The sequence below is a fragment of the Mus caroli genome, unplaced genomic scaffold (genome assembly GCF_978045245.1).
Source record: "Mus caroli unplaced genomic scaffold, Mus_caroli_1 scaffold_8, whole genome shotgun sequence".
Taxonomy (NCBI): domain Eukaryota; kingdom Metazoa; phylum Chordata; class Mammalia; order Rodentia; family Muridae; genus Mus; species Mus caroli.
The window spans coordinates 104167873-104194878 of record NW_028227263.1 but is presented as its reverse complement, the minus strand read 5'-3'; the positions used below and the strand labels follow the sequence as shown (position 1 = coordinate 104194878).

The 27006-nt window shown below is 37.4% G+C and overlaps 1 protein-coding gene across 1 annotated transcript; it reads left to right on the top strand.

Annotated features, from left to right (window-relative positions):
- Positions 1-1764: 1764 nt before the first annotated feature.
- LOC110287835 (vomeronasal type-2 receptor 116-like) lies at positions 1765-26701 on the top strand. The gene is made up of 6 exons (XM_085841822.1): positions 1765-2000; positions 6409-6700; positions 7241-8047; positions 8771-8998; positions 10493-10616; positions 25767-26701. The coding sequence occupies exons 1-6, from the start codon at positions 1765-1767 to the stop codon at positions 26684-26686; spliced, it is 2607 nt and encodes an 868-aa protein (XP_085697948.1). The 3' UTR covers positions 26687-26701.
- Positions 26702-27006: the final 305 nt, after the last annotated feature.

Sequence of the window (27006 nt, the reverse complement as noted above, 5' to 3'; positions counted from 1 at the left end):
TTCTCTCAGGCTCTTCTCCAGTTTTTGTTCCTACAGTTCCTATAGACAGGTGTCAATAAGCTTCTTTTTAAAAATATTTATTTATTCATTTATTATTTGTAAGTACACTGTAGCTGTCTTCAGAGATTCCAGAAGAGGGCATCAGATTTCATTATGGATGGTTGTGAGCCACCATGAGGTTGCTGAGATTTGAACTCAAGACCTTTGGAAGAGCAGTCGGTGCTCTTAACCGCTGAGCCATCTCACCAACCCCTCAATAAGCTTCTTAATACAAAGATTTAGTACCATGTGTCTAAGTGAGGAATATCTTTGGATTGATTGTTATATAGGTTTGCAGTACTACACAGGATTGCACTGAACTGTGATTTACTGAGAATCAGGTATGCCCATGCCTTTTCATTGCATACAATCTTTTTAAAATTATATATATATATATATATATATATATATATATATATATATATATATATTCAGACAGGGTTTCTCTGAGTAGCCCCGGCTGTCCTGGAACTCACTTTATAGACCAGGCTGGACTCGTACTCAGAAATCCTCCTGCCTCTGCCTCCCAAATGCTGGGATTAAAGGTGTGCCCCACCACCACCTGGTCCATACAGTCTTGTAAGAGTCAGGATCTATATAATAGGTATGCCTTGCACATTCTTAATCTGCATAAAAAAGAAAGTCTCAATAAGCTACAGCTTGGCCTGTTTCATTCCTTATTGCTGTATATTATTGTTTCATTTTGGTTTTCATTCGCTCTACTCAACAATCCTTGCTTAGAGGAGTCAATTTATGGAGGGGACATTCTTTCCATGCCACAAAAAAGAAAAAAAGAGTGCATTCAACTGCCCTAAAGTCTTGTTGGCCTGGATATAGATCTCCACTCAAGAGAGCTTCCCTAAGCATATTAGGTGAAAAGACACACTGTGATGACTTTAAATTACACTTTTACAGAAAGGAGATGGATTTCTCACACACTGTTTTATTTTGTTAGTAGAGTAAGAAGGAAATACACAGCTTTAGATGCAGGGATGTATCACAAGGACAATTCAACTCAATGATAATCCCAGGATGGAGAAGTTCATATCTCACAATGGAAAGAGGTAAAACAACATTTGCATTGAATTTAAGTAGGTAATTTATAAGTAAGAAATGTCACAGACTATTGGCTTCTTTAAAATGAGAAATAAGCTGAATAGGTTTAAGTCCAGACATCATATTGTTTGGCACATACAAATGTATCATAAAAGAAATTTTTTAGATACCTATAGTCAGTAGGAAGTGTAGACTAAACTTGCTGTTGATGAGTTGGAAAAACATATTCCAATATTTTGCTCATGAGTGTATTTCCATGCCTGCTCCTAATTCACCTAGTCTGGCAACCTATGATTTAGCATGCTTTTGTCAGCTAAAGTTGTTGTCATAATAAAAAGTTTTTTGCTTCAAATTTGGCCAAAACAGCCCAACAGGAAGTTGTTCCTAGAGCTGTCTGTCTTCTTGGCTGAAATCATGGTGCCTGTATCTAGAGAAGAAAATCTAAGACATGTTTTCCAACTTGTTTTCAAGCAGAACACAGGGGCTCAGATGCAGTGCCTAAGGGAATTCAGAACTCTGAATAACAGTGGCAGAAGTGTCAATAGGAACTTGAGAAAGGTGTTGTGACATCTGCTCTCGTTAGCAAAGTTAGAAACACACATGTTCACAAACACTTGACGCCAATATATACCTGCTGGATCATTAGATCTGTATCCATCAGTCTTATGGATGGGCATATATATGTGTGTTAATAGGATGTTCTGGATTTTTATCTTTGGGGTTTTGTATATTCCCAATTTTGTATGTGCCTTAACTGGTGATAAGTGCTATGGAACAATCAAGGAATATACTTACCATGAAGGAGATGTGACAATTGGTGCATTTTTTCCTCTTCATAGTTACTACACACGTGACCATGTTCCCCATGAAATTGAACTACACTATTTCCAGGATATTTACATAGAGTAAGTACAATTATTCCTTGTAAAAGTTCAGAATGCTTGTGAAATAAAGGATATATGGATTAAAACATTCGTGAGTTTTTCACAATCACTGTTTTCCACTCTCAAATCTCTGAAGTTATAGTTTCATTTGCACTTCTTTTTCTCTTTCAAAGGAAAAGTGATCATTTTGATGTTATTCATTTTGCTTTCCTTATATCATATTGGAACTTCATGCAATTTTTTATGCTTGTAATGCCAGATGAATTGAATATTTTCAGTGTCATGATTTCAAAATATGGATAATTTAATCTAAGTATGACCTGGTACTTCTGAGCTTTCTTAAAGTCCAGATGTGCTCTTCTGAGGATAGAAGATGTCAATGAATACGAGACTTCTAAATATTGAGTGACAAGACTTGCTAACTTGCTATTTTCACATGCACCTGACTTTGGGACTGTCAAAATTAAATTTTGGGAGCACCGTTCTCCTACACATAACTCTCTCTCTCTCTCTCTCTCTCTCTCTCTCTCTCTCTCTCTCTCTCTCTCTCTCTCTCTTTCTGTGTGTGTGTGTGTGTGTGTGATTTGCATTTCAGAGTTTCTTTGCTAAACTTTTTAATTTTAATTTTATTCTAAATGTTTACCTTTCGCCCTATATGTTTCCAGTGCTTTCCTTCATGTATATGGATGTGCTTATCAAGATACTCTTGCTTTGAGGGTGGCCATTTAGGACCACTTTTTAGCTCTTCTGAAATCTGCAAGATTAAGGAGTAATGTAAGAAAAATCTGAATTCCTTAGAAAAATTGATGAAGAATATTAAAGTGTGTCTCTTTAGAGAGGAAGTAAAGTGTGCTTATCTTATATCTCTATGGATCAATTAAAAAATACCCTAAACTATACCAATAGAGTTTGTAAATCTATTTTTAAAATCTACAAAATAAAATATAGTACTGAACAATAATTGTGCTCAGTAACAATAATTACTGTGTATTTCTTAACACATTGGTGGGATTTTCAGTAAACCATTGAGAACAGTGGAGAAGTAAATATTTTCAAATATAAAATATCATATTTGGGGTGGTGACTCATTTAGTTTGAAACTAGCATACCTTAGATACCAATAGATCAAAAATTTTATATATACATGTAATAGTTCCTTGATGTAGTAACTGAGATAGATTTAATTTCTTTAGGATTACATTGATTCTCAAATAAACCCAGAAATTTGTCTAATATGCCTAACCAACTAAGGGAATTAGATGCTGACTGGAGCCACATGTTCTTCATCATAACTAATTCCCCTTCTTACTGTCTATTCCCTCTGCTCTCTCCTTTCAGCAGCTCATGCAACAATGTACATCTGTATGTGTTTTTCTGTATATTATGCAGCAACATGCCCATATGTGAAAAGGCTATACTTTCAGTTATATGAGCGATAGTATCTAGCTTATTCATGCTAATGAGACAATTATATCTTGTAAAATTCCTCAACCTTTTATGCAATCAGAAATTCAATCAAATTAGTTCATGACAGAAAAACAGTATTTTTAATATAAAATATTAACTATCTTGTCTTATACTATGCAATTCCAAAATAAATATTTCTTAATATACTTAATTTTTGTATTATTTTTTCCACAATAAAAAAAAAATGAAGTAACTTCTAGTTTTCTAGGACATTGCTCTGGTGCCTATCAATTATTCCAGACTGCTTTCTCCATTTTTTTTTTTTTTTTTTTTTTTGGTTTTTTGAGACAGGGTTTCTCTGTGTAGCCCTGGCTGTCCTGGAACTCACTCTGTAGACCAGGCTGGCCTCGAACTCAGAAATCTGCCTGCCTCTGCCTCCCAAGTGCTGGGATTAAGGGTGTGCACCACCACTGCCCAGCTGCTTCTCCATTTTTATCCTTATGAGTATTAGCAGTGAAAACTATTCCATCCCTAAGTATGTTGGTCCCAAGCACATTCCTGTACTCTTACCTGTGGCTTTATAATTGAGGTCTCATTTTCTTTGAATTGCAGACTTGTGGTCTTTTCTTTGCACACAATTGAATAATGGCAACTGAGTGTCCTCTGAATCCTTTCATCGAGTTCTAGGATGTATGTGTCCTGCATTAATTTACTTGCAAAGTACAACTATGATGTCTGCTCTTCTGTATCTACTTATCTTTCTTCATCTAAGTATTGTTTTTTACTCGGCTCTATGGTTGTGTTTTCTTGCTCCCCTATCCTCAGGGCAGTTGTGAAGGAAGATGTAATATACAGGGGCATTTTCCTGCCCAACCAGGAACACAAGTACAAGCAGGCCATGAAATGTACATCAACCTGTCTGATGTAAAGAATTTTGTCAGGGTCTGGCTGAAGTGAGTGCTGATGCCTGTCATTGCCAGCACTGTGAGGACTGTACTACCACTTATCTCTAACGCCTACTTAAAGGAAGAAATGTGAATTCAGACCTTTATAGATTAATTTTCTTTTAAAGTATTAAGATATTATTGAGTTGTATGTTGTTTCAATGTTATCTGCTCTAGTTAAGTATGTAAATAACTTATGAAGTATTCTTTGATTTTTTAAGTAAATTACCTGATGTAGTAGACATTTAGAAATAATACGAAAAAATTTCCTGATTTCTTATCTTTCCTACTGATTTGTCTACAGGATTTTTTACTATCATTATGTTAATAACCATTTTTAAGATTATTTTTGTTCATTCATACTCCTATCAATTATTAAACTGCTATTAACAATTTCTTAACATTTACATGTTGTCTAAAGCATTTGTAGATTTTTTTTTGCTTCATATTTCTTTTTTTTTCTGACTAGTTGTATGTCAACTTGATAAAAACTACTTTAGTCTTTGCTGCCAGAACATTACTCATAAGGGTTTTTTTATTTCATGATTTTACTCTGCTACATACATTTTCATCCTTATTAATTATTTTAGAATTATGATATATGCAAAGTCTTTTGTTTGATTTCATGTGAAGTTTCTAGGCAAATCCATTACATTTAAAAGAAATGAAACTCAGGGCATGCAAACTGTAAATCTCAGCAGCATCCCAGAAAAGAAGTATAGAGGATGTTCTATTGAGTATCCAGTGTTCTTTGAGACAGCATTAATGTCAGATATATGGCAGATAACCATCTGTGTTAAAGGAAAAAAAAGTTTTGGAAAAGAAATAGAGAAGCAGAAAAATGAGAGTTGAATAAATAAAAATAAGTATGTGACTATAAGGCCAGAATTCTACGGAAAAAAAATACATTTAATATACCTTTTTTTCTTTTTTCAATATGTATGTTTAATATAAATTTAATCTCCTTCCCTATATATCTTTCCAAAATATACAAAAGTAATACTGTTTACCTATGAAACTCTGAAAAATAGCTTAATATGAATTATGTATATCCAACTGAAAAAAAATATTTACAAATATAAACTTAGGAAACAGCATTGTGAACAGCACACTTCATCCAATAACTCAGTCAGTTAGTCAATAATTAAACAATTGATTAAGAGATTCTGTGAAATAATGTGTGGGTAGCTTAGACTGGCTGTTGAAGTTCTTCTCTTCCAGGCAATTATTGTTATTAAGACTCATGGACCTCTACCCTCACAGGGACTCATATCCCGATAAGTGATGCACACAGCTTATAAAAACAATAAATATAAAATAAATTTGGATGTGGATACACATGAATTACTCCCCAAAGCTTAAAAGCAGAGGAAGAGAGATCCCCATGAGTTCAATCCACCCTGGACCACCCTATTAAAAATAGCACAACCCAGCACTCGGGAATCCGAGGCAGGCAGATTTCTGAGTTTGAGGCCAGCCTGGTCTACAAAGTGAGTTCCAGGACTGCCAGGGCTATACAGAGAAACCATGTCTCAAAAAACCAAAAAACAAAAAACAAACAAACAAACAAACAAAAAACCAAAAAGCAAAAACAAAAACAAAAAACAAAACAAAAAAAAAAACCCACAAAATGACAACTATAGCAATATATGACTTAAATTATCTTTGTGATATTCTTTAAATGGGATATTGTCACAAAAACTTGGGTGACTGGGTCAAGGTATATTGTCATTTTATTACTGTAGACACTGATAAGCCAAGATTTAAGCATTAAATGTTCTTATGATTTGTCAGAACATAATTACTTATCTGTGCACCATTTTCTCCACACATACAAGATAAATAAATCAATATAGTAAGAGTCCCTGAGACCATGATTAATGAATGTTAATGCTGTCAGATCTTACCTAATACTACATACTTAAAATGCCCATTCTAATTGTAAACAATTCATGAAAAGATATTAAAACAAGAATTTTATAGAAACATTGCCATTTGAATGAAAAAGCTATTTCAAAAAGTATGAAGATTGTATGGTTTATGTCTTTCTTCCATGTAATTTTATGAAATCTTTGCAGGTATAATTTTATGAACTACCAGTTTCTTCTGGCCCTGGTATTTACCATTGAGGAGATCAACAGAAATCCTCATCTTCTACCCAACACAACTCTTGGATTTGAGCATCATAACATTAAATTTTCTGAAAAGAATATTCTTCTTGGTCCCTTTCTTTGGCTCGCAGGGTTGAGCAATCAGCTAGTGAATTATAACTGTGGCCAGAAGAGGAATTTACCTGCAGCACTGACTGGAACATCATGGGCGATATCTGCCCATATTGGGACACTGCTACAACTCTACAAAATACCTCAGGTGAGCAGTAGGATGTGGGAACTGGAGTCAGATATCATTTTTTAGCATTACAGCTTTCTGAAAATGTAAACTATGGGTACTTGAATTAAACAAGAACCAAAGTAAATGCCGGGCGTGGTGGCGCATGCCTTTAATCCCAGCACTCGGGAGGCAGAGGCAGGCGGATTTCTGAGTTCGAGGCCATCCTGGTCTACGAAGTGAGTGCCAGGACAGCCAGGGCTACACAGAGAAACCCTGTCTCGAAAAACCAAAAAAAAAAAAAAAAAAAAAAAAAAAAAAAAGAACCAAAGTAAAGTATGAAGGTACTTGATGACTGATCCACATTTCCATTACCTGAAATAGAATGGAAGGAGAGGTGAATAGGTCTAGCTATGTTATTTAAAATAGAGAACTGTCAGTGCTTTTTGTTGAAAACTCTGTGATGAGTTGGCTTTTCAAAATATGACAAAGTCATCTTCATCTTGGCTTCTGTTGATTCAGGATTGAGACTGTGTTCGATGCCAATATTCTTTCTCTTGTTTTCAATTTTGTTTTGTACAGCTCACTTTTGGACATTTTGATTCTAACATGAATGACCAAAGTCAGTTTAAAACTCTCTATCAGGTGGCCCCCGAAGACACATATCTGTCACTGGCCTTAGTGTCTTTGATGCTTCATTTCAGCTGGTCCTGGGTGGGTCTGATTGTCCCAAATGACCCCAGAGGGACTCAGATTCTATCAGACTTTAGAGACATTATGGAAAGTAATAGGATCTGCATAGCCTTTGTGAAAATGATTCCTGGCACCTGGAATTCATATTCTGATGCAATATGGAAAAATATGGAGAAGATCCAGGAATCATCAGCAAATGTGATTGTTATTTATGGGGACATTGTTTCTTTACAAGGTTTAATGCGACACATTGCACAACTGTTAGTGACATGGAAAGTCTGGGTCTTGAACTCTCAATGGGATATTGACTACTATTCTGATTATTTTATGATAGAATCCTTTCATGGGAGTCTCATTTTTTCACACCATCATGAAGAGATGGTTGAGTTTGTGGATTTTGTTCAAACAGTTAATCCCTACACATACCCAGGAGATGATTATCTTCCTAAATTTTGGGGTTTTTTCTTCAATTGCCCTTTTTCTGAGTTTGATTGCCAACTTTTGGAAAACTGCCAACCCAATGCATCTTTGGACTTACTGCCCAGACACATTATTGACCCAGCCATGAGTGAAGAGAGCTACAACATATACAATGCTGTGTATGCTCTTGCTCACAGCCTCCATGAGATGACTGTTCAACAAATACAGACACAACCATATGCCAATGGAGAAGGAATTGCATTCTTGCCCTGGCAGGTAATATCCCTTCCTGTGTATTATCAGCAATGTCACATTTTTTATTATTTATTGAGGATTAGTATTAGTCATCAAAGGCTTTAGAATATGTTGTGAATTAGCAAGCGAGAGAATATCTGTTTTACTCTGATGTTCAATGCAAAATCTCGAGTTAAGTATCTTTATAAATTGTGTGCCAGGAACAGAGGAAAAAACATATTAAACTAATCCTAAATTCATATAACAAGTTGCATTACAGGCTTTTTCATAATATCTTCAATATGAGAAGTTGAGAATTCCCATGTATATTCCTCAGAGCAGACACTGGCACAATAGATCCTTAAGAATTAAAATGTTTCTGACTAGTAACACAGGATTATAGAGTTAAGGATCACTTTAAATTGAACTTTCAACTTGAGAGTCTTCATTTTACACATGGAAGATCTGAATATATTCTAAAAGTTAACACTTGTGGCTAGCTGTTCAAAGAATTTTGAATGAACTGAATCCACATAACGTGTTTTCTTAGCTATATTTAATTGAATGATTTCTCCTGAACAGAGTGATTTTTGAAACTGAATACATTTCAATTCAAGTATATTTTATTTACTCAACCATTTTGATGCCTCCTTTATAGTTGCTTTTCATCAGATGGAATAAAAGACACTGAGATTATTTGTATTATATTTTTTAAAATATTTTTAGTATCTCAGATTTCAGTATACATCTCTGCATCTCTTCTAGATCCTCCCTTTTCTAAAGATCACCCTACTTAAAAAACATCTAAGCAGTCGATCTGTAATAGATGAGAGGAAAAACTTATATTCAGAATATGACATTTTCAATTTTTGGAATTTCCCAGCAGGTCTTGGATTAAAGATGAAAGTAGGAACTTTTTCTCCAAATTCTCCCCAGGGTCACCAGTTGTCTTTATCTGAGGAAATGATACAGTGGCCTACACAGTTTACAAAAGTATGTTGTGACTTACCTCACTGCCTTGCCTTTTTATAAAAACAAAAGTAATTTTCAGGATATAATGTTAATTGGACACTCATTCAGTATCAGTCAATCTTTAACTCCTAATAAGTAACAGCCAACATTTGACTATTTTGTCATTTCCCTGACTTTGATTAATGGAAAAGTTGTTTTAAATAACCACACATTTCTTTTTTTTTAACAATTTTATTAGATATTTTCTTCATTTACATTTCAAATGCTATCCTGAAACTCCCCAATACCCTCTCCCCCCAACCCTGCTCCCCAACCCACCCACTCCTGCTTCTTCTACCTGGCATATAAAGTTTGCAAGACCAAAGGGCCTCTCTTCCCAGTGATGGCTGAGTAGGTCAAATCTTGCTGGTATATGCAATAGTGTCTTCATTTTCTTATAAATAGTGTCTATAAGATTTCTGCCACTGCCTCAAAACACTGATTGAGTTTATTTGAAAGAAGTTGAAATTTCTTTATTTGAAAGAAGTTGAAATTTCTTTATTTGAAAGAAGTTGAAATTTCGGGCAGTGGTGGCACATGCCTTTAATCCCAGCACTTGGGAGGCAGAGGCGGGCGGATTTCTGAGTTAAAGGCCAGCCTGGTCTACAAAGTGAGTTCCAGGACAGCCAGGGTTACACAGAGAAACCCTGTCTCAAAAACACAAAACAAACAAACAAACGAAAAGAAGTTGAAATTTCAGTGAGAGAGCTAAGATGAAATTCTATTTTTCAGCTTCTGAAAAGGTAAAATATCATGACAGGCCAGTGTGGTGTGTGTGTGTGTGTATGTACGTGTGTGTGTGTTATTTTTGTTTGGTGCTTCACATAAAGAGTCAAGAAAAGTTGACTGAAGGAAGTATGGGTTTCTTTTAACTGACACTCTGGGCATGTATGATATGGTAGAAAAAGAGTGTTTTAGGTGCCAGAAGATGTGATGACATCATATTCACAGATCAGAATCAGAAATCAAAGAATGTGGTTGCTTACCTTCTATCTATATTTCATTTTTGTCTGAGACAGTGGACAATAAAATGCTGACACCGATTATGTGGTGGCTCTTCCCATCTCAGGTAAATGTCTCTATAAAATTCCTCCCAGAACTGCGTAAGATTTGTTTCCATTAAAAAACCAAGCCCTGTAAAGTTCTCAATCAAGATTTATACTCACATTGGATACAAAAGCTCCACCTAGTAGCCAGTAAGCTTGAGACACATTAACTTTGAAGTCGTACCATGACATTCTCCAATACTACTTTAATGAGGTACTCTTTACAACAGCTGGACAGTATTGGCCCAACATGTAAACATGTGGATGATCTCATGCAAAAGGAACCAAAATTAGTAATTCCAAAGTCATTATCTTCAACTTTTATTGGAAGCATTTACAAAGTAACTCTTCAATGATACTCAGAAATAGTCCAAAAATTTGGATTTTTCAAAAAGTCCAGGCATTTGCTAATAGATTTCATTCCTCCTAGATTCCTAAGTCTGTGTGCAGTGAGAGCTGTAGGCCTGGATTCAGGAAAGCTGCCCAGGAGGGGAAGGCTGTCTGCTGCTTTGATTGTACTCCCTGTGCAGACAATGAGATTTCCAATGAGACAGGTAAATAAATAAAGGCTTACAGAGATGTTTCCAACTTGTCCACAGGAGTCTGCAATACCTAAGCAAACAGGAAAGGACTGGAGAGAAGTAAGAGATAAATTCTTGCCCAGTAGTTAGAAATTTAAACATTGCTATTTGTTTTTTTTTTTTTGCTTGGTTTATTTTTTGTTTTGTTTTTAGGTTTGTTGTTGTTGTTGTTGTTGTTGTTGTTGTTGTTTCTGTGTGTGTGTATGTGTGTGTGTGTGTGTGTGTGTATGTATGTATGTATGTATGTACCAGGGGAAGAAAAGGGAAGGTAAAGCCAGCATGCACTATGAAATGATTATACAATAGGAGTATAAGTTCATGGGTGTAGTAAAAATTAACCATGAAATAAATATCCCAGGGGCTTAGTCCCCTGACGTTCAGGAAAGATATCAAGGAAAGGACAGACAAGTATACACTTTCACATCATAAATTCAAGATTTCTCACAAAGCTTTGTCTTCTAGCAGTAAACATGGGAATACATTTGTCTGTCTCTTAGTAACAGTCTTATGGCCACTTTGACATAAATTTCTTGCACTGGCATCCAGAGGCGATTCACACCGTGAAATGATCTTGCCAGGGAGAAGTGCATCACCTGAAATCTGCACAGAGGAGCCTAAGGCTAGATGATTTCTGTTTGACATCACAGACCCTAGACATTGAAAACATCCTCAACTTACATTGCTGAGCCATTGCACATATCTTCCCCCTGAATACTCACTTTTCCCACAAATACACAGTCCCTTTCATTACACCATGGAAACAGTGTTTTTAGCATCGTTTTTAGATTTTTTTAAATTTTATTTAATCCTTTTTTACAGTCCAGATATTTCCCCCCTCTCAGTCCACCGTCTGACTGTTCCACATCCCATACCTACCCCCCCCCTCCACCACCTGTCTCCACAAGGATGTGACCATTCCTATACACCCCATCTCACCAGAACTCCCCTAGCCCTGGGGCTTCCAATCTCTTGAGGGTTCTCAGACTGAGTGGAGACCCGGCAGTCCTTTACTGCATATGTGTTAGGGGCCTCATATCAGCTGATGAACACTGCCTGGTTGGTGGCCCAGTGTCTGAGAGATCACGGGGTCCATGTTAGTTGAGACTGCTGGTCCTCCCCCAGGGTTGCCCTCCTCCTCAGCTTTTTCCAGCTTTTCCTAATTCAACCACAAGAGCCAGCAGCTTCTGTCCATTTGTTGGGTGTAAATATCTGCATCTGATTCTGTCAGCTGTCTGTTGGGTCTTTTGGAGGGCAATCATGATGGGCCCATTTTCGTTAGCACACCACAGCCTCAGTAATAGTGTCAGGCCTTGGGGCCTTCCCATGAGCTGGATCCCAGTTTGGGCCTGTTGCTGGACTTCCTTATCCTCAAACTCTTCTCCATTTTTGTCCCTGCAGTTCTTTCAGACCAGAACAATTATAAGTCAGAGTTTTTGGCTGTGGGATGGCAACCCCTTCTCTCACTTGATGCCCTGTCTTTCTGCTGGAGGTGAGCTCTACAAGTTCCCTCTCCCCACTGAATATAGGAATTTCATCTATGGTTCCTCCCTTTGAGTCCTGAAAGTCTCCCACCTCTCAGGTCTCTGGTACATTTTTGAAGGTCCTACCCACCTCCCACCTCCCAAAGTTGCCTGTTTTCATACTTTTTACTGGCCCTCAGGACTTCAGTACTGTTCCTCCTACCAAATACCTGATCATGCCCCCCCCCATCCCTTTCTGTCCCCTTTCCCACCCAGATCTCTCCCTCCTGATTATGCTTTTAATGCTCAGTCATATGTAGGATTGACTTAATATAACCCTTTATTAATTATTCTCTTTATTATTTTCAGTAGATGAGTTTTTAAACACACATGTGACAGGAGAGTTAGTTTCCCATAGATAGATAGATAGATAGATAGATAGATAGATAGATAGATAGATAGATAGAGATGGAGATATATATACTGAGTCTCTTTGTTTTACTGAAAATACATTATTTCAAATAATTTGATCTTTTAAAATTTTGCTTCTCTTTTATCAAACATAGACTCCTTTCTTACTCAATATAGTCTAAATAGAATCTTCTTTCCCTCCACTTCTCCTAGTTCCTACCCACCTCTTACCCAATCTATATCTACTTCTGATTTTCTCTTAGATAACAACAAAACATAACAAAATAAATATAATAAAGCAATGCCAAGCATATCAAAGTTTGAGAATATAAGACAACAGAAAGTTAAAAAGCCCCAAGAGAGGGCATAACAATCAGAGACTCACTTGTTTACATGTAAAAATAAAAGTCCTATAAAAGTTCTAAACTGAAAGGTATTGTCTACATGAAGATACCTAGTATAGACCTGTGTAGGTCCCATGATTCCTGCTTTACCTTAGGGTGTTCATATATCTGTTGCTTAGTTGTTATAGAAAGACTTGTTTTCCTGCTTTCTTCTATCCTCTCTATCTTGCCTACTTCTTCTGCTACATCTTCCATGGGTTTTCCCCAAGCTCTAAGAGGAAGTAATTGATGGGGACATCTCACTTAAAGCTGTTGTACCAAGGCCTGCCTCTCTCTCTCTCTGTCTCTGTCTCTGTCTCTCTCTCTCTCTCTCTCTCTCTCTGTCTGTCTCTCTCTCTCTCTCTTCCTCCATCCCCCTCTCTGTATTTATATCTCTAATGATGTCTGAATACATCACTGATCTATGATTATGGGAGAATATAAATAAGCATCATTTTTTCCAGACAATATTGGTTTTACTCAAAACCTCTTGGCTATTTAATTTCTATTTGTTTGTTGCTCAAGCAGTCCTCAAAAAATGGGATTCATCTCATAGAGTGGTCCTTGAGTCAAATCATAGGTAGGTTGGTTACTCTCTCAAGGTTTGTGCCATATTTTTCGGGAAGAACTTCTTTTAAACCATTTTTTTTTTTGTAGTTGTGTTGTTTCTTGTGCTCATCTTTTGTCAGCCTACAGACTACCTTTCTCAGTCACAGATGGTGAAACCTGGAGGTGAAGGGTCTATTAAGAATCATTCTCACCTCTCCATATTCAAAGAGTTATTTGCTTCAGCAGTGGGGCCTTGCTGACACTTTTGGCAGAACAACATATTGTCTAGACAAAAGCTTGTTTGGGGCATTTCCATGCAGTATTTTAGCCAATGATTCAAATTCTTAAAAAGTAGTCCTATTACTGGACCAATTGCTTTGTTGGTAATAGATGGCCAGTTGGATTTCTGTCTCCTTCCTTATTGGCAGACATTATAAGGGTCACCTTCAAATAAATAGAATGGTTTTTTGCATTAGATTTCAATATTTCCCCTTGCAACAGTTAATATTATTATAAATATATTCAGGCAATTAACTTGTAAACTTTGTTTATCTTAACTCCCCAGTAATGACACAGAGAGAACACTATTTATTTAATCAAACTTTACTGAAATACTTGGACAGTCATTGACCTGTTTTAATCCTCTAAATTAATCTAGCTAACTCCAAGCCAAAATTCCTGAGACACTAGCACTTTAGTGTTGGTCTGGCCCTTTGGGCTTCAGGTATATTTTACCATAATGTCTCCTCTCCTCCTTCATAGCTGAATCTGTCTCATTTTTCTAATTTTCCCCCTTCCCTGTCTACCAGAAGTCCCACCCTACTCTTTCTTCTAGCCAGTCATTGACTGATCAGCTTTTATTGACAAGGTAGAAAATAAAAGACCAATCATTGTACAAACTTTGGACAGGATATTCTTTTTTTTTTTTTGGTTTTTCGAGACAGGGTTTCTCTGTATAGCCCTGGCTGTCCTGGAACTCACTTTGTAGACCAGGCTGGCCTCGAACTCAGAAATCCGCCTGCCTCTGCCTCCCGAGTGCTGGGATTAAAGGTGTGCGCCACCACACCTGGCTTGACAGGATATTCTTGACATGAGCATTACAGTGGCATGTCTAAATTGAAACAAAATATGAGGACATAGAAATCAACATTTAAATAACAAAATAATAATATTTCCACAGTGCACAAAACATTGTGCTTAGATTTCCCTTTTTTGGCCCAATAAAAGGCTCTTTGTCTTACAATAATAATCTATATACAATAATAACAATTATGAAGACCATCAAGTAAGATTTACATTATAATGGCTAGTCCATATACAGTGACAATTTTGGATAAAATACTCTATTATCTATCTAATACTCAGTTAAGTGTTCTGTGTCTAGATTATTTTCTATCATAAGTTGCATTACTAAACCAAAACATCATTTTAAAGGAAAACAACTTAAATTTTTATGTGAGACTATAACTATCTATTTTACATTCCCACCAGAGACTTGAGAAGGAATAAATATTACCAGAGTATACAGGATATGCAGAGAAAGCAGCTTTCAAAATTATAAAATGACAGACATACTTGGCTGCCTGAACTCCAAACTGTCTCTATAAAATTTGAGCATTCATCTTCAGCCTTCTGGCCTAATATAAATATCAGATCTTTTCTGGAGCAGAAATTATGAAGTCCTGCTTAACTTGTCTTGGCAAAGCTCAACAATCGACTTCCATGCATCTGCTTGTCCTTTATGACAGTCAAATTTCCTGCATCTGCTTATTCTTTTTGGCATCATTTTGTCTACAGTTGAAGCAGAGGCGGTTTTCTGCTTAGTGGCAGTTTGCCACACTTTAAGAAAACTCCATATGGAGATTCTTTGATGCTCATCATCTTCTTTGAATAGGACTGAGGGTATGTTAGGAACATATTTGTCTCAATGTCAAAGATTATCTCTTAGTAATAAAACTACTTTAAATGACATATTCTATAAATCTCCAAGGTTTGTGAAGACCATCTGTACACCTGTAGTATATCTGAATTGTCAAACATTGTTCTTACTATTCACTATATGAATAAGCTTGAAAACATCTTACTTGATTTAGCCAGACTAATATCTAACATAATCTTGAGTTGGATTGCCTGACTAAAACTTGCACTTCTTATTTACTCTTAACAATTTCTAATCCCAGCTTTCAAAAGGACTAGAATGTTATTTTACATTTTTAGGAACTACATAAGTAATATAACTCAAATAAAAGTTAAAAACCTATATACATAGAATAGTATAGTAAAATATAACCTCAATTTTGTATCAGTATACAAAGATCAATACCAATGTAAGATTTCTGTTTTGTAGTAGTACTATAGTTTAAGTGTAGATTCAATAATCTACCCTTTTAAACTAGTATTCCTATATTACTCCTATACACCCTTTTCCTTTTCATCCCTTCTTTCCCCCTTTTCCTCTTGTTAGATAAGAAAGAAAGAAAAGCATAGGAACGAAAAGGAAAGAGATAACTTTCTAAGTCTAATCCCCTATATGTGGATTCTTTCCTGATCAAGACCATTAACAATTTATAAACATCCCCTTTTAATTTGTTAGAATTTGTTTTTTCTTGTAATTCTCCATTTGTATTACAGTTGGGAAGGGACATAAAATATTTTTATTTAATTTTTTCTTTTTTAATTATACAACTTACATCCTGCTTTCTGCCTCCCCTCCTGTTCCCACCCTCTATAATCTTCCCCCCAGCCCCCATCCTCTTCTCCTCTGGTTTGGTGGGGGCCAACTCAGTATTCCCCCCCACTGGCACTTTAAGTCTCTGTGACAATATGTACTACCATTCCCACTGAAGCTACAAAAGGCTGCCCAGCTAGAAGCATATATCCTACATACAAGACAACCACTTTGGGGATACCCATCATTCCAGCTGTTCAAGACTGACATGAAGATCAAGCTGCACATCTGATACATATATGCAGGGAGGCCTAGGTCCAGCCTGTGTATATTCTTTTTTTGTTTGTCTGTTTGTTTTGGTTTTGGTTTTGGTTTTTGGTTTTTTTTTTTTCAAGACAGGGTTTCTCTGTACAGCCCTGGCTGTCCTGGAACTCACTTTGTAGGCCAGGCTGGTCTCGAACTCAGAAATCCGCCTGCCTCTGCCTCCCGAGTGCTGGGATTAAAGGCATGCACCACCATGCCCGGCCTGTGTATATTCTTTAGATGGTAGTTCAGACTCTGAGAGCCAAAAGGATCCAGGTTAGTTGACACCATTGGTCTTCCTGTGAGGTCTCAATCCTTCCTCCTATTCTTCCTCAAGAGTCTCCAACCTCCATCCTGTTTGACTGTGACTGGGTTACCACATTCTGGATGATATTCTCAAGTTCCGTCCATTTGCCTGCAAACTTCATGATACCCTTGTTTTTAGTATTCTATTGACTAGATGTACCACATATTCTTTTCCATTCTTCAATTGAGGGATGTTGAGTTTTTTTTTCCATTTTCTTACTATTATGAATAAAACTACTATAAACATAGTTGAGCAAGTGTCTTTATGTAATTCTGAAGCATACTTTGACTGTATGCAAGAGATGGTATGGCTGCATCTTGAGGTAGAACTGTTCCAGTTTTCTGAGAAACTGCTAAGTGGATGTCCAAAGTGGTTGTACAAGTTTGCACTTTGCCAGGAATGAAGAAATATTCCCCTTGCTCCACATCCTTGCCACCATGTGCTATCTCTTCAGATTTTTTTTGTTTGTTTGTTTTTGCTTGTTTGGTTGGTTGGTTTTTGTTTTGAATAATTTTGTTTTAAACAAACAGAGGGTTTTTGATAACATAATATTACAATGGATATGACAAACTGCTATTGTGGGTTCAGTGATTCAGTGTTACAACTGACTCTCATTGTCCTTCTGCCTTGACCGTTACAACTCCAGTAATCATGTCCTAGAAAAAAATGTTGGAAAGCCTTCAAGCTATGTTTTGTTTTCTCATTTTTTTAATAATTATTGACTGATTCATATTGAGTAAAATGAACATCTATTTTTTCTTTTATTTAAAATATATTTTTCTTACCTGATCCTGCCCCGTTTTCCCTCCCCCTCTCTCTTCCTCCCACATCCTTCACTCTCTCTACCTCCTCTGATTATTTTGTCCCCTCTTCTAAGTAGGACTGCAGGATCTACACTTTGGTCTTCCTTCTTCTTGAGCTTCATATGGTCTGGGAGTTGTACCATAGGTATTCTGAGCTTTTTTCCTATTATCCACATATCAGTGAGGACACACCATGTTTTTTCTTTTATGATTGGGTTACCTCACTCAGGATATTTTCTACTTCCATCCATTAGCCTGTGAATTTCATGAAGTCATTGTTTTTAATAGCTGAGTAGTTCTCCATTGTGTAAATGTACCACATTTTCTGTATTCATTCCTCTGTTGAGGGACATCTGGCTTCTTTTCAGCTTCTGGCTATTATAAATAAGGCTACTATGAACATAGTGGAGCATGTATCCTTGTTATATGTTGGAGCATCTTTTGGGTATATGCCTAGGAGTGGTATAGCTGAGTCTTCAAGCATATAATTTTCTGAGGAACCTCCAGACTCATGGATGTGGGAGAAATATAGAGGGTCAGGAAATTGAATGGAGGTGTAGCACTGGGGGTAACCACTAGAAAGTTGTAGATGCCAGGAAAGCATGAGGCTCCCAGGACCCAACGGGGATGACATTAGCAGAACTACTCAACATAGGGGAGAGAAAACATGTAAAGACTATATCCAAAGGTTAGGTATGGCCCTCAGTTGAGAGATGGGGCCACCCAAGCATCTCAAAAATATTAACCCAGAATGGCTCCTGTCTAAACGAAATGTAGAGACAATGAGTGGAGCAGAAAGGACATCCAGAGACTATCTTACTTAGGGATCCATTCCATCTGCAGACACCAAACCCAGATTCTATTGCTGATAACAAGAAGCACTTGCTGACAGGAGCCTCATATAGTTTTCCCATGAGAGGCTCTGCCAGAACCTAAACAATACAGATGCCGATGCAAAGCAGCCAACCATTCCACTGAGCATGGAGACCCCAATGGAGGAGTTAAGGAAAGGACTAAAGGAGCTGAAGGGGATGGCAACCCCATACAAAGAATAGCAATATCAAAGAGCCAGACCCCTCCCCAACCCCCCAGAGCTCCCAAGGACTAAACCACCAACCAAAAAGTACATATTGGAGAAACCTATGGCTCCAGCTGCACATGTTCCAGAGGATCGACATATCTGGCATCAATGGGAGGGGAGGTTCTTGGTCCTGCAGCTTGATGCTCCAGCTTAGGGGAATTCTAGGTTTATGAGGCAGGAGCGGATAGGTGGGTGGGGGAGCACCCTCATAGAAGCAGGGAAAAGGGAGAGGAGATAGGTGGTTTGCAGAGGGAACAACGGGAGAGGGGATAACATTTGAAATGTAAATAAATAGAACAACCAATAAAAATAATAAAAAATAGAAAATATATTTAAGAATTGAAAATATATTTTTCTCACATAATATATCCTGATTACAGTTTCCCTTTCCTCTGTTTTTCCAAGTTCCTCTCCACCGTCTCTCCCATCCAGATCTATTTCCTTTCTGTCTCTCATTAGAAACAAGCAGGCTTCAAATGGATTATAATATAAAATTTGATCTTAACCATTCTACTGGGTTTAAGATGACAAATTAAAGATGTTTGTTTGTTTACCTAGTCACTTTACATCTTGCTCATTGGCCTTCCCCTGTTCATAGAGCTGGTTTGATTTGCATTTCCCTGATGACTAAGGAATTTGAGCATATCTTTAAGTGTTTCTTGTCCCCTTGATATTCTTCTGTTGGTATTTCTCTGTTTAGTTTTGCACCCCATGCATTAATGGGGCTATATGGGTTGTTATGTCTAACTTCTTCAGTTCTTTATTAAGTTTGGATATTAACCCTGTGTCAGATAGTGGGTTGGTGGAGATCCTTTCTCAATCTGTAGGTGTCCAATTTGTCCTATTGACAGTACACATGCTTTAGAGAAGCTTTGTGGGTTCATGAGAGCCCATTTATCAATTTTTAGTCTTAGAGCCAAAGCCATTAGTGTTCTCTTCAGGAAATTGTGTCCTGTACCAATGCATTCAAGGGTATTTCCCATTTTTTCTTCTATGAGATTTGCTGTATCTATTTATGTTAAGGTCCTTGATCCATTTAGACTTCTGTTACATGCAGGGTAATAATTATGGATATATTTTTAATTTATCTACATATTGGCATCCAGTTAGTCCAGCACTATTCGTTGAAGATGCTTTTATTTTTTCCATGTTATGGTTTTGGCTTATTTATAAAAGATAAAGTGTGTGGGTTTATTTCTGAGTCTTTGATTTGATTCCAGTAATTGAAACATTTGTTTCTGTATGACTACTATGCACTTTTTAATCACAATTGATAGTGATTCTTCCTGAAGTTCCCATTGTTCAGGATGATTTTGGCTATTCTGTTGTTTTGTTTTGTTTTGTTTTGTTTTTCCATGGGAAGATGAGAATTGCTCTTTCAAGGTGTATAAAAATTTGAATAGAATTTTGATGGGATTGCATTAAATCTCTCCTTTTTCTCCCTTCAAGTCCTGCCACAAATCAATGCTTGCTTTATTTCAAATCAATTATTTATTTTTAATTCATTTCTTACTTTTATTGAAAACAATTTTTCATGCAATATATCCTGATTATAGTTTTGCTTCCCTTGACCCTTCTCAGTTCTTCCCAGTATTATTCCTCTATTCAGTTATCCCTATTTTGTTTCTCATTAGAAAGGAAAATGCTTCTAAGATACAACTACCAAAAATGAAAAAGTAAAATATAAGAAAAAATTATCCTATTGCAGTTGGACACAGCAACTCAACACAACAAACAGTGTTCCAAAAAGATGCCAAAATGTTAGTGTTACACTCATTCTCTAATACTAGTTAGAAGTCTCATAATTCTAATCTGACAGCTAAAGTGTATATAAAGGACATGATGTAGTTCATGTAGTCCCTGTGCTTGCTGCTTCCGTCTCTGTGAGCATGTGTGCACCTTGGTTATTTAACTCAGAGGGCCTTCATCTCTTGCTGCCTTTCATCTTACTCTTATAAACTTCCTGCAAAAAAATTATGACTGTGATTCCCCACAACATGAGGAACTGTACTAAAGGGTCTCATCTTTAGAAAGGTTCAGAAACATAATCTCTCTTGGTCAATGGATTGTAGAATTGTTATCATTAACATAAGGGCTAATACCCATTTGTAAGTTATACTGTATTTCTCTTTCAGGGTCTGGGTTATCTCACTGAGAATAAGATTTTTTTTCTAGTTCCATCCATTTGCCTGCACATTTCCTGATGTAATTTTTAAAGGCTGAGTAATACTCCAATATGTGTGACATATTACTTGATTCTTCTGTTGAGGAGCACCTAGCTTATTACCAGTTTCTGGTTGTAATGAATACACCCTCAATAAACATGTTTGAACAAGTGTTTGTGATAGAATGAGGTGTCCTTTGTGTATGTGCTCAAGAGTTGTAGAGCTAGAACTTGTAATAGATCATTTCCCAACTTTCTTCAGCACTGCTATTTGATTTCCAAGTTGGATACACAAATTGGCAGTTTTACCAACAATGGAGATGTGTTCTCCTTGCTCCATATTCTTACCAGAATGGGATGTCACTTGTGCTATTGATCTTATGCATTCTGACAGGTGTAACATGCAATCTCAAGCTAGTTTTGATTTACATTAGATTTCCCTGATGGCTAAGAATGTTGACTGTTTCTTTAAATCTTTCTCAGCCATTTGAGATACCTCTATTGAGCATTCTCTGTTTAGATCTGCACAATTATTTTCAGTTGGATTGTGTGTGTGTGTGTGTGTGTGTGGTGTGTGTACTTTCTTGAGTTCTCTATACATTCTGGACATTAATGTTCTATAAGATATGGAGTTGGTAAAAATAACTTCTCATTCATTCCTACCTGCATTGTGTAAATGGTTGTGTCCTTCGACTTACAAAAAGTTTTCAGTTCCATGAAACCCCATTAATTGTTGACCTTAGAGCCTGTATTATCATTATTTTGTTCATAATGTCTTTGCCTATTCCAGCGAATTCATGGTCATTCCCACTTCATCTTCTATCAGTTTCAGTGTGTCTTCTTTTCTGTTGAGGTCTTATATGCACTGGGAGGTCAATTTTGTGCAAAACTGTGAGTGTGCAATTATTTGCATCCTTATTCATTCAGAAATTTATTTTACCATCACCATTTGATGAAGAGCCTGTCTTTTAAAAAATATGCATTTTTTGGACTCTTTATCCAAAATCAGGTGCCGATGAGTGTTTAGAGGTTTATCTTGGGTTTCAATTCAATTCCATTCATCAATATGTCTCATTTAATGCCACATAGTTTTTATTACTATATCTCTGTAGTACTACTTGGGATCAGTGATGGTAATATCTCTAGTAGTTATTTTATTGCTCAATATTGCTTAGGTATGCTAGATATTTTATTTTCCCACAGGAAATTGAGAGTTGCTTTGTCAAGTTCTATAAGGAATTGTGTTGGAATTTTTAAGGGGATTGCATTGGATTTGTAGATTGCTTTTGACAGGTTGGCCATTTTTAATATGTTAACCCAGTCAACGCAAGAGCATGGAAGAATTTTCCATCTTCTCATATTTCCTTCAATTTCTTTCTTCAAACATTTGAAGATTTTATCACTGAAGACTTTAAATTGCTTTGTTAGAGTTGCACCAAGATATTTAATATGATTTGAGGGTAACAAAAATGGTGTTTTTCTGATGTCTTTCATAGTCCATTTGTCATTTGCATATAAGAGGGCTACTGTTTTAGTGAATTTGGATTAAGATTTCTCAATATTATTGATTTTCTCAAGAAAACTACTCTTTGTTTCATTGATTCTTTGTATTTTTTCTTTATTTCTATTTTATTGTTATGAGACACTAGTTTTATTATTTCTTGCCATCTACTCCTCTTAGGTGTGATTACTTTTTTGTTTTAGACTTTTCAGGTGTGCTGGTAAGTTCTTAGTAAAAGATGAGCTCAAATTTTTTCTATTAATTTCTATTTTTATTCAGTTTACTTCCTGATCAGTACCTCCTCTGCTCCTATTCCTCATCTCACAAGTCAGTTTCACGCTCCCCTTCTCCTCTGAGAGGATGGAGGCTCCCCCTGGGTATCTCCAACACCCTGGCATATTGACTCTCTGCTGGGTTAGGCAATTCTCTACCATTGTGGGAAGACAAAGCATCCAGTTAGGGGAATGGTGTCCACAGGAAGGCAACAGAGTCAGGGACAGTCCCCACTCGTTTTGAGGAACCCACCTGAAGACTGACATAGTTTTGTATGTGCATACATGGGTCCTAGGTCCTGCCCTGGTATCCTCTTTGATTGATGATTTAGTCTCTGAGAGCAGTCAAGGGTTCAGGTTATTTGACTCTGTTGGTCTTCCTGTCAGCTTTCTAGCCTCTCTGGGCCCTGCAATCCTTCCCCTAACTCTTCCAAGAGACTCCCGAGTTCCATCGAATGTTTGCCTGTGGGTCTTTGCATCTGTGTCAGTCAGCTGCTTGGTGTAGCCTCTCAGAGGACATATATGCTAAGCTCCTGTCTGTAAGTATAACCAAGTATCGTTAATAGTGTCATGGATTCATGCTTTCCTATGGATTGTGTCTCAAGTTGGAAAGGCAATTTGTTGGCCATTCCTTGGTTCTCTGCTCCATCAGTGTCCCTGAATTTCCTGTAGACAGAACAAACTTTGGGTTGAACGTTTTTTTCTGTAGGGTGTAGTCATTATTCCTCCACCGGGGGTTCTGCCTGGCTATAGAAAGGGGTCACTTCAGGCTCGATATTCCCCACAGCTATGTTTCTCAGCTAGAGTCACCCTCATAAATTCCCTGGGTCCTCCTACATCCCAGATCTCTGTCATGTACAAAGAATGTCTCCCACCCCCAGCCAATTTCTGTTCATTCTCCCAGCCCTATCTCTCTATCTTTTCCTACACCTCACCTCCTTACTCTCCCACCCATTCTTTCTCTCATCCAATTTCCTCCATCCATCTGCTAAAGTTACTTCCATAAACTTCTAGGAGCCTCTCCCATTCCAGGTCTCTGGCATGTCCTAGAGATGCCCTCAACCCACCCCTAAAGCAGCTTCGCATTTCCATTCATTCTTCTGGCCCTCTGGCCCTATCTCCCTTCTCTTCTCACACCTAACCCTGAATGCCCCCATTCCCATCCTCATCCCCTCTCCCACACAGTCACCTCCCACCATCTTCCTCTTATCACTATTTTTCCCCATTCACAGTAAGGTTCAAGCATCCTAACTTGGGCCTTCTTTCTTGTTTAACTTTGTTGGGTCTGGGGGATATACTGTGGGTATCTAGAATTTTATGTCTCATATCTACTTATAAGTGAATACATGCCATGCATGTCCTTTGGATTTAAGTTTCCTCACTCAAGATGATACTTTTTAGTTCCAATTTTAAATGTAGGTTCCAAGATTTATGAACTTTTTTTTGGATCATTTTTATTGTGTCCCAAAATTGGGAATCTCTGTATTTATTTCCATTGAATTCTAGAAAGTCTTCAATTGCTTTCTTTCTTTCTGCCTTAAGGCATTTTTTTCGTTTATTAGACAGTTGAGATAGTTGTTCAGTTCCCATGAATTTGTATGATTTCTATTGTGTCTGTTGTTGTTGATGTCTAGCTTTGATCAGTGGTATTCTTATCACATGCAGGGAGTATTTCAAATTTCTTCTGTTGTGACTTGCTTAGTGTCTGGGTATCTGGTCAGTTTTGGAGAAAGATTGATAAGATATTGAGAGGAAGATACATTCTTTTGTGTTGGATGAAATGTTCTCTAAACATGCCGGTTCCTTTTGGTATAAAACATTTTTTAGGTCAAGGAAAATCAGAAGTATTTAGATGCAGAATATTCAAAACTCCTCTTTTGCATATCTAAACATATTTCAATAATTTTCTCCTTAAACATTGAAAAACAATGTTGTAATGAATTGTAACAACATTAATAGTGAAGTATTTAAGCTCAAAGAATGCAATTGTATTTATTAATTGAAAATCATTCATGTTTTTAACCAAATCGGAGTATCCAGGGGATTTAATGAAAACAGGTTAATATAACTGAAATAGATGAGAGTACTTAGAGCAAACCATTGCACTGAGGTTGCAGAACCCTATGGAAGAGTTAGGGGAGGGATTGAGGGAACTAAAGTGGATGGCAATCCCATAAGAAGACTATCAATGTCAACTTAATTAGATGCTGGGAGTTCCCAGAAGACTAAGCAACCAACCAAAGAGTGTACATGGGCTGGTCTGAGATCCTCAACTCATGTTGCAAAGGGCTGACTGACTTTTCTGTCTCCAGTAGGAGGGGATGTGGTTATTCCTGTAGAGACTTGATGCCCTGGAGAATGAGGATGCACAGTGGGGGTACCCATTGGGAGGCAAAGGGAAGGGGGGATGGAGTGGGAAACTCGGGGAGGGAGTACCAGGTCAGGGTCCACATTTTGAATGTAATTAAGTGAAATAATTAATTTAGAACTCTGTGTATTAAACACACTAACAAATTAAATTCTTGTGCTGGAAAGATGGCTCAGTGTTTAAAATCATTGACTGCTCTTCCAGAGGTCCTGAGCTAAAATCCTAGCAACCACATGGTGGCTTACAACCATCTGTAATGGATCTGATGCCCTCTTCACGTCTGGCCGAAGGTAGTAGCAACAGTGTACTTACATATATAAAATAAATAAATAAATCTGTTTAAAAAAAAAGAAATAAAGAAATGAAATTCTTTTTGTAAGTTAATCATCTAGTTGTTTACATTTCAAATGTTATCCCTTTTCCTCATCTCTGCTCCAAGAACCCCCACATACTGCTCCCCCCTTTGCCTCTAAGAAGGTTCATCAAAGAACATGGTCCACATTAAACAAATTACTAATCCACAAATTAGAGATTTTTCTAAGGTCATGTCAGAATCCAAGTCGTTTTATACAGTATTATTCTGTAATCTTATGACCTATAAACTACATGCAACAGAGTCACAAATTAAGGGACAGCAGACAAAAGCAGGAAAGCATTGGACTCCTCTGATTTGGTCACAATAGGTAAAGAAGGCTGCATAGGTTGGAAATGATTCACAGAGAACATAAGTATTTGTTTCAGAAAAGAAAGGAAGGTTATCCAGGAAGCATATCAATGAGATGGGGATAATTAATAGCTTAGGGGGGAGGTGACACCTGCAAATTAATTTACAGTCACTTCCCCTTCTGAACAGATATGGATCAGTGTGTGCAGTGTCCAGAAAGTCACTATGCAAACTCAGAGAAGAACCACTGCCTCCAGAAATCTGTGAGCTTTTTGGCTTATGAAGAACCCCTGGGAATGGCACTCACCATTACAGCCCTGTGCTTCTCTGTACTCACAGCTCTGGTTCTTGTAGTCTTTGTGAAGCACAGAGACACACCCATTGTCAAGGCCAATAATCGGGTTCTCAGCTACACCCTGCTATTGACACTCATAATCTGTTTTCTCAGTTGCTTGCTCTACATAGGACAGCCCAACACAGCTACCTGCATCTTGCAGCAAACAGCATTTGGAACTTTGTTCACTGTGGCTCTCTCCACAGTGTTAGCCAAAGCTATTGTAGTGGTTACTGCATTCAAGGTCACTTCTCCAGCTAGAATGGTGAGGTGGTTAATAGTATCAGGGGCCCCAAATTTCATTATTCCCATCTGCACACTGATCCAACTTATTATCTGTGGAATATGGCTGGCTACCTCTCCACCTTTTATTGATCAAAATGCTCATGTTGAACATGGTCACATCATCATTATGTGCAACAAGGGTTCTGCAGCGGCTTTCCACTGTGTCCTGGGATACCTCTGCTCCTTAGCACTTGGGAGCTACACCATGGCCTTCTTATCTAGGAATCTGCCTGACACATTCAATGAGGCCAAGTTCCTGTCATTCAGCATGCAGGTATTCTTCTGTGTTTGGATCACATTCCTCCCTGTCTATCATAGCACAAAGGGGAAGGTCGTGGTGGCTATGGAAGTCTTCTGTGTCTTGGCTTCCAGTATAGCACTCCTTGTTTTGATATTTGCCCCCAAGTGCTACATAATTTTGTTAAGGCCAGATAAGAACTCATGTCTTGACATCAGGCACAAAATACATTTCAGAAGAGTAGTCATTTAAATTTTATTTAAATGTTAAAATTAATCCATGTTAATTAAATATAATGGATGAAATCATTGCCACACCATTCTTTGTGTCTCAGCGCCTAAAGATTGGTGTCTCAGCGCCTAAAGCCTAGCATTTGATCGCAATTGTGTATGGAGATGCAAGGAGTACTTAACTTCCTTTCCTTGGGCCAGCCTGAGCAGGGGTGGGGTGGGGTGGGGTGGTTCTTCTTTCTTTGTTCTTCTTGAAGCCGCGGAAGGGAAAGAGTTTAGGTGGAGGGTAAGACTTTGTCTTAGGAGAAATTTAGGGTTGCTGTATAATAAAAAGTCTACTTA

What these genes read in the sequence shown, in the direction of transcription:
- LOC110287835 (XM_085841822.1), top strand. Translation starts at nt 1,765, where the DNA reads ATGGGCATATATATGTGTGTTAATAGGATGTTCTGGATTTTTATCTTT. An exon ending in TTCCAGGATATTTACATAGA is followed by an intron (nt 2,001 to 6,408) that starts GTAAGTACAATT and finishes AAATCTTTGCAG; the next exon opens with GTATAATTTTATGAACTACC. An exon ending in TTGCATTCTTGCCCTGGCAG is followed by an intron (nt 8,048 to 8,770) that starts GTAATATCCCTT and finishes CATCTCTTCTAG; the next exon opens with ATCCTCCCTTTTCTAAAGAT.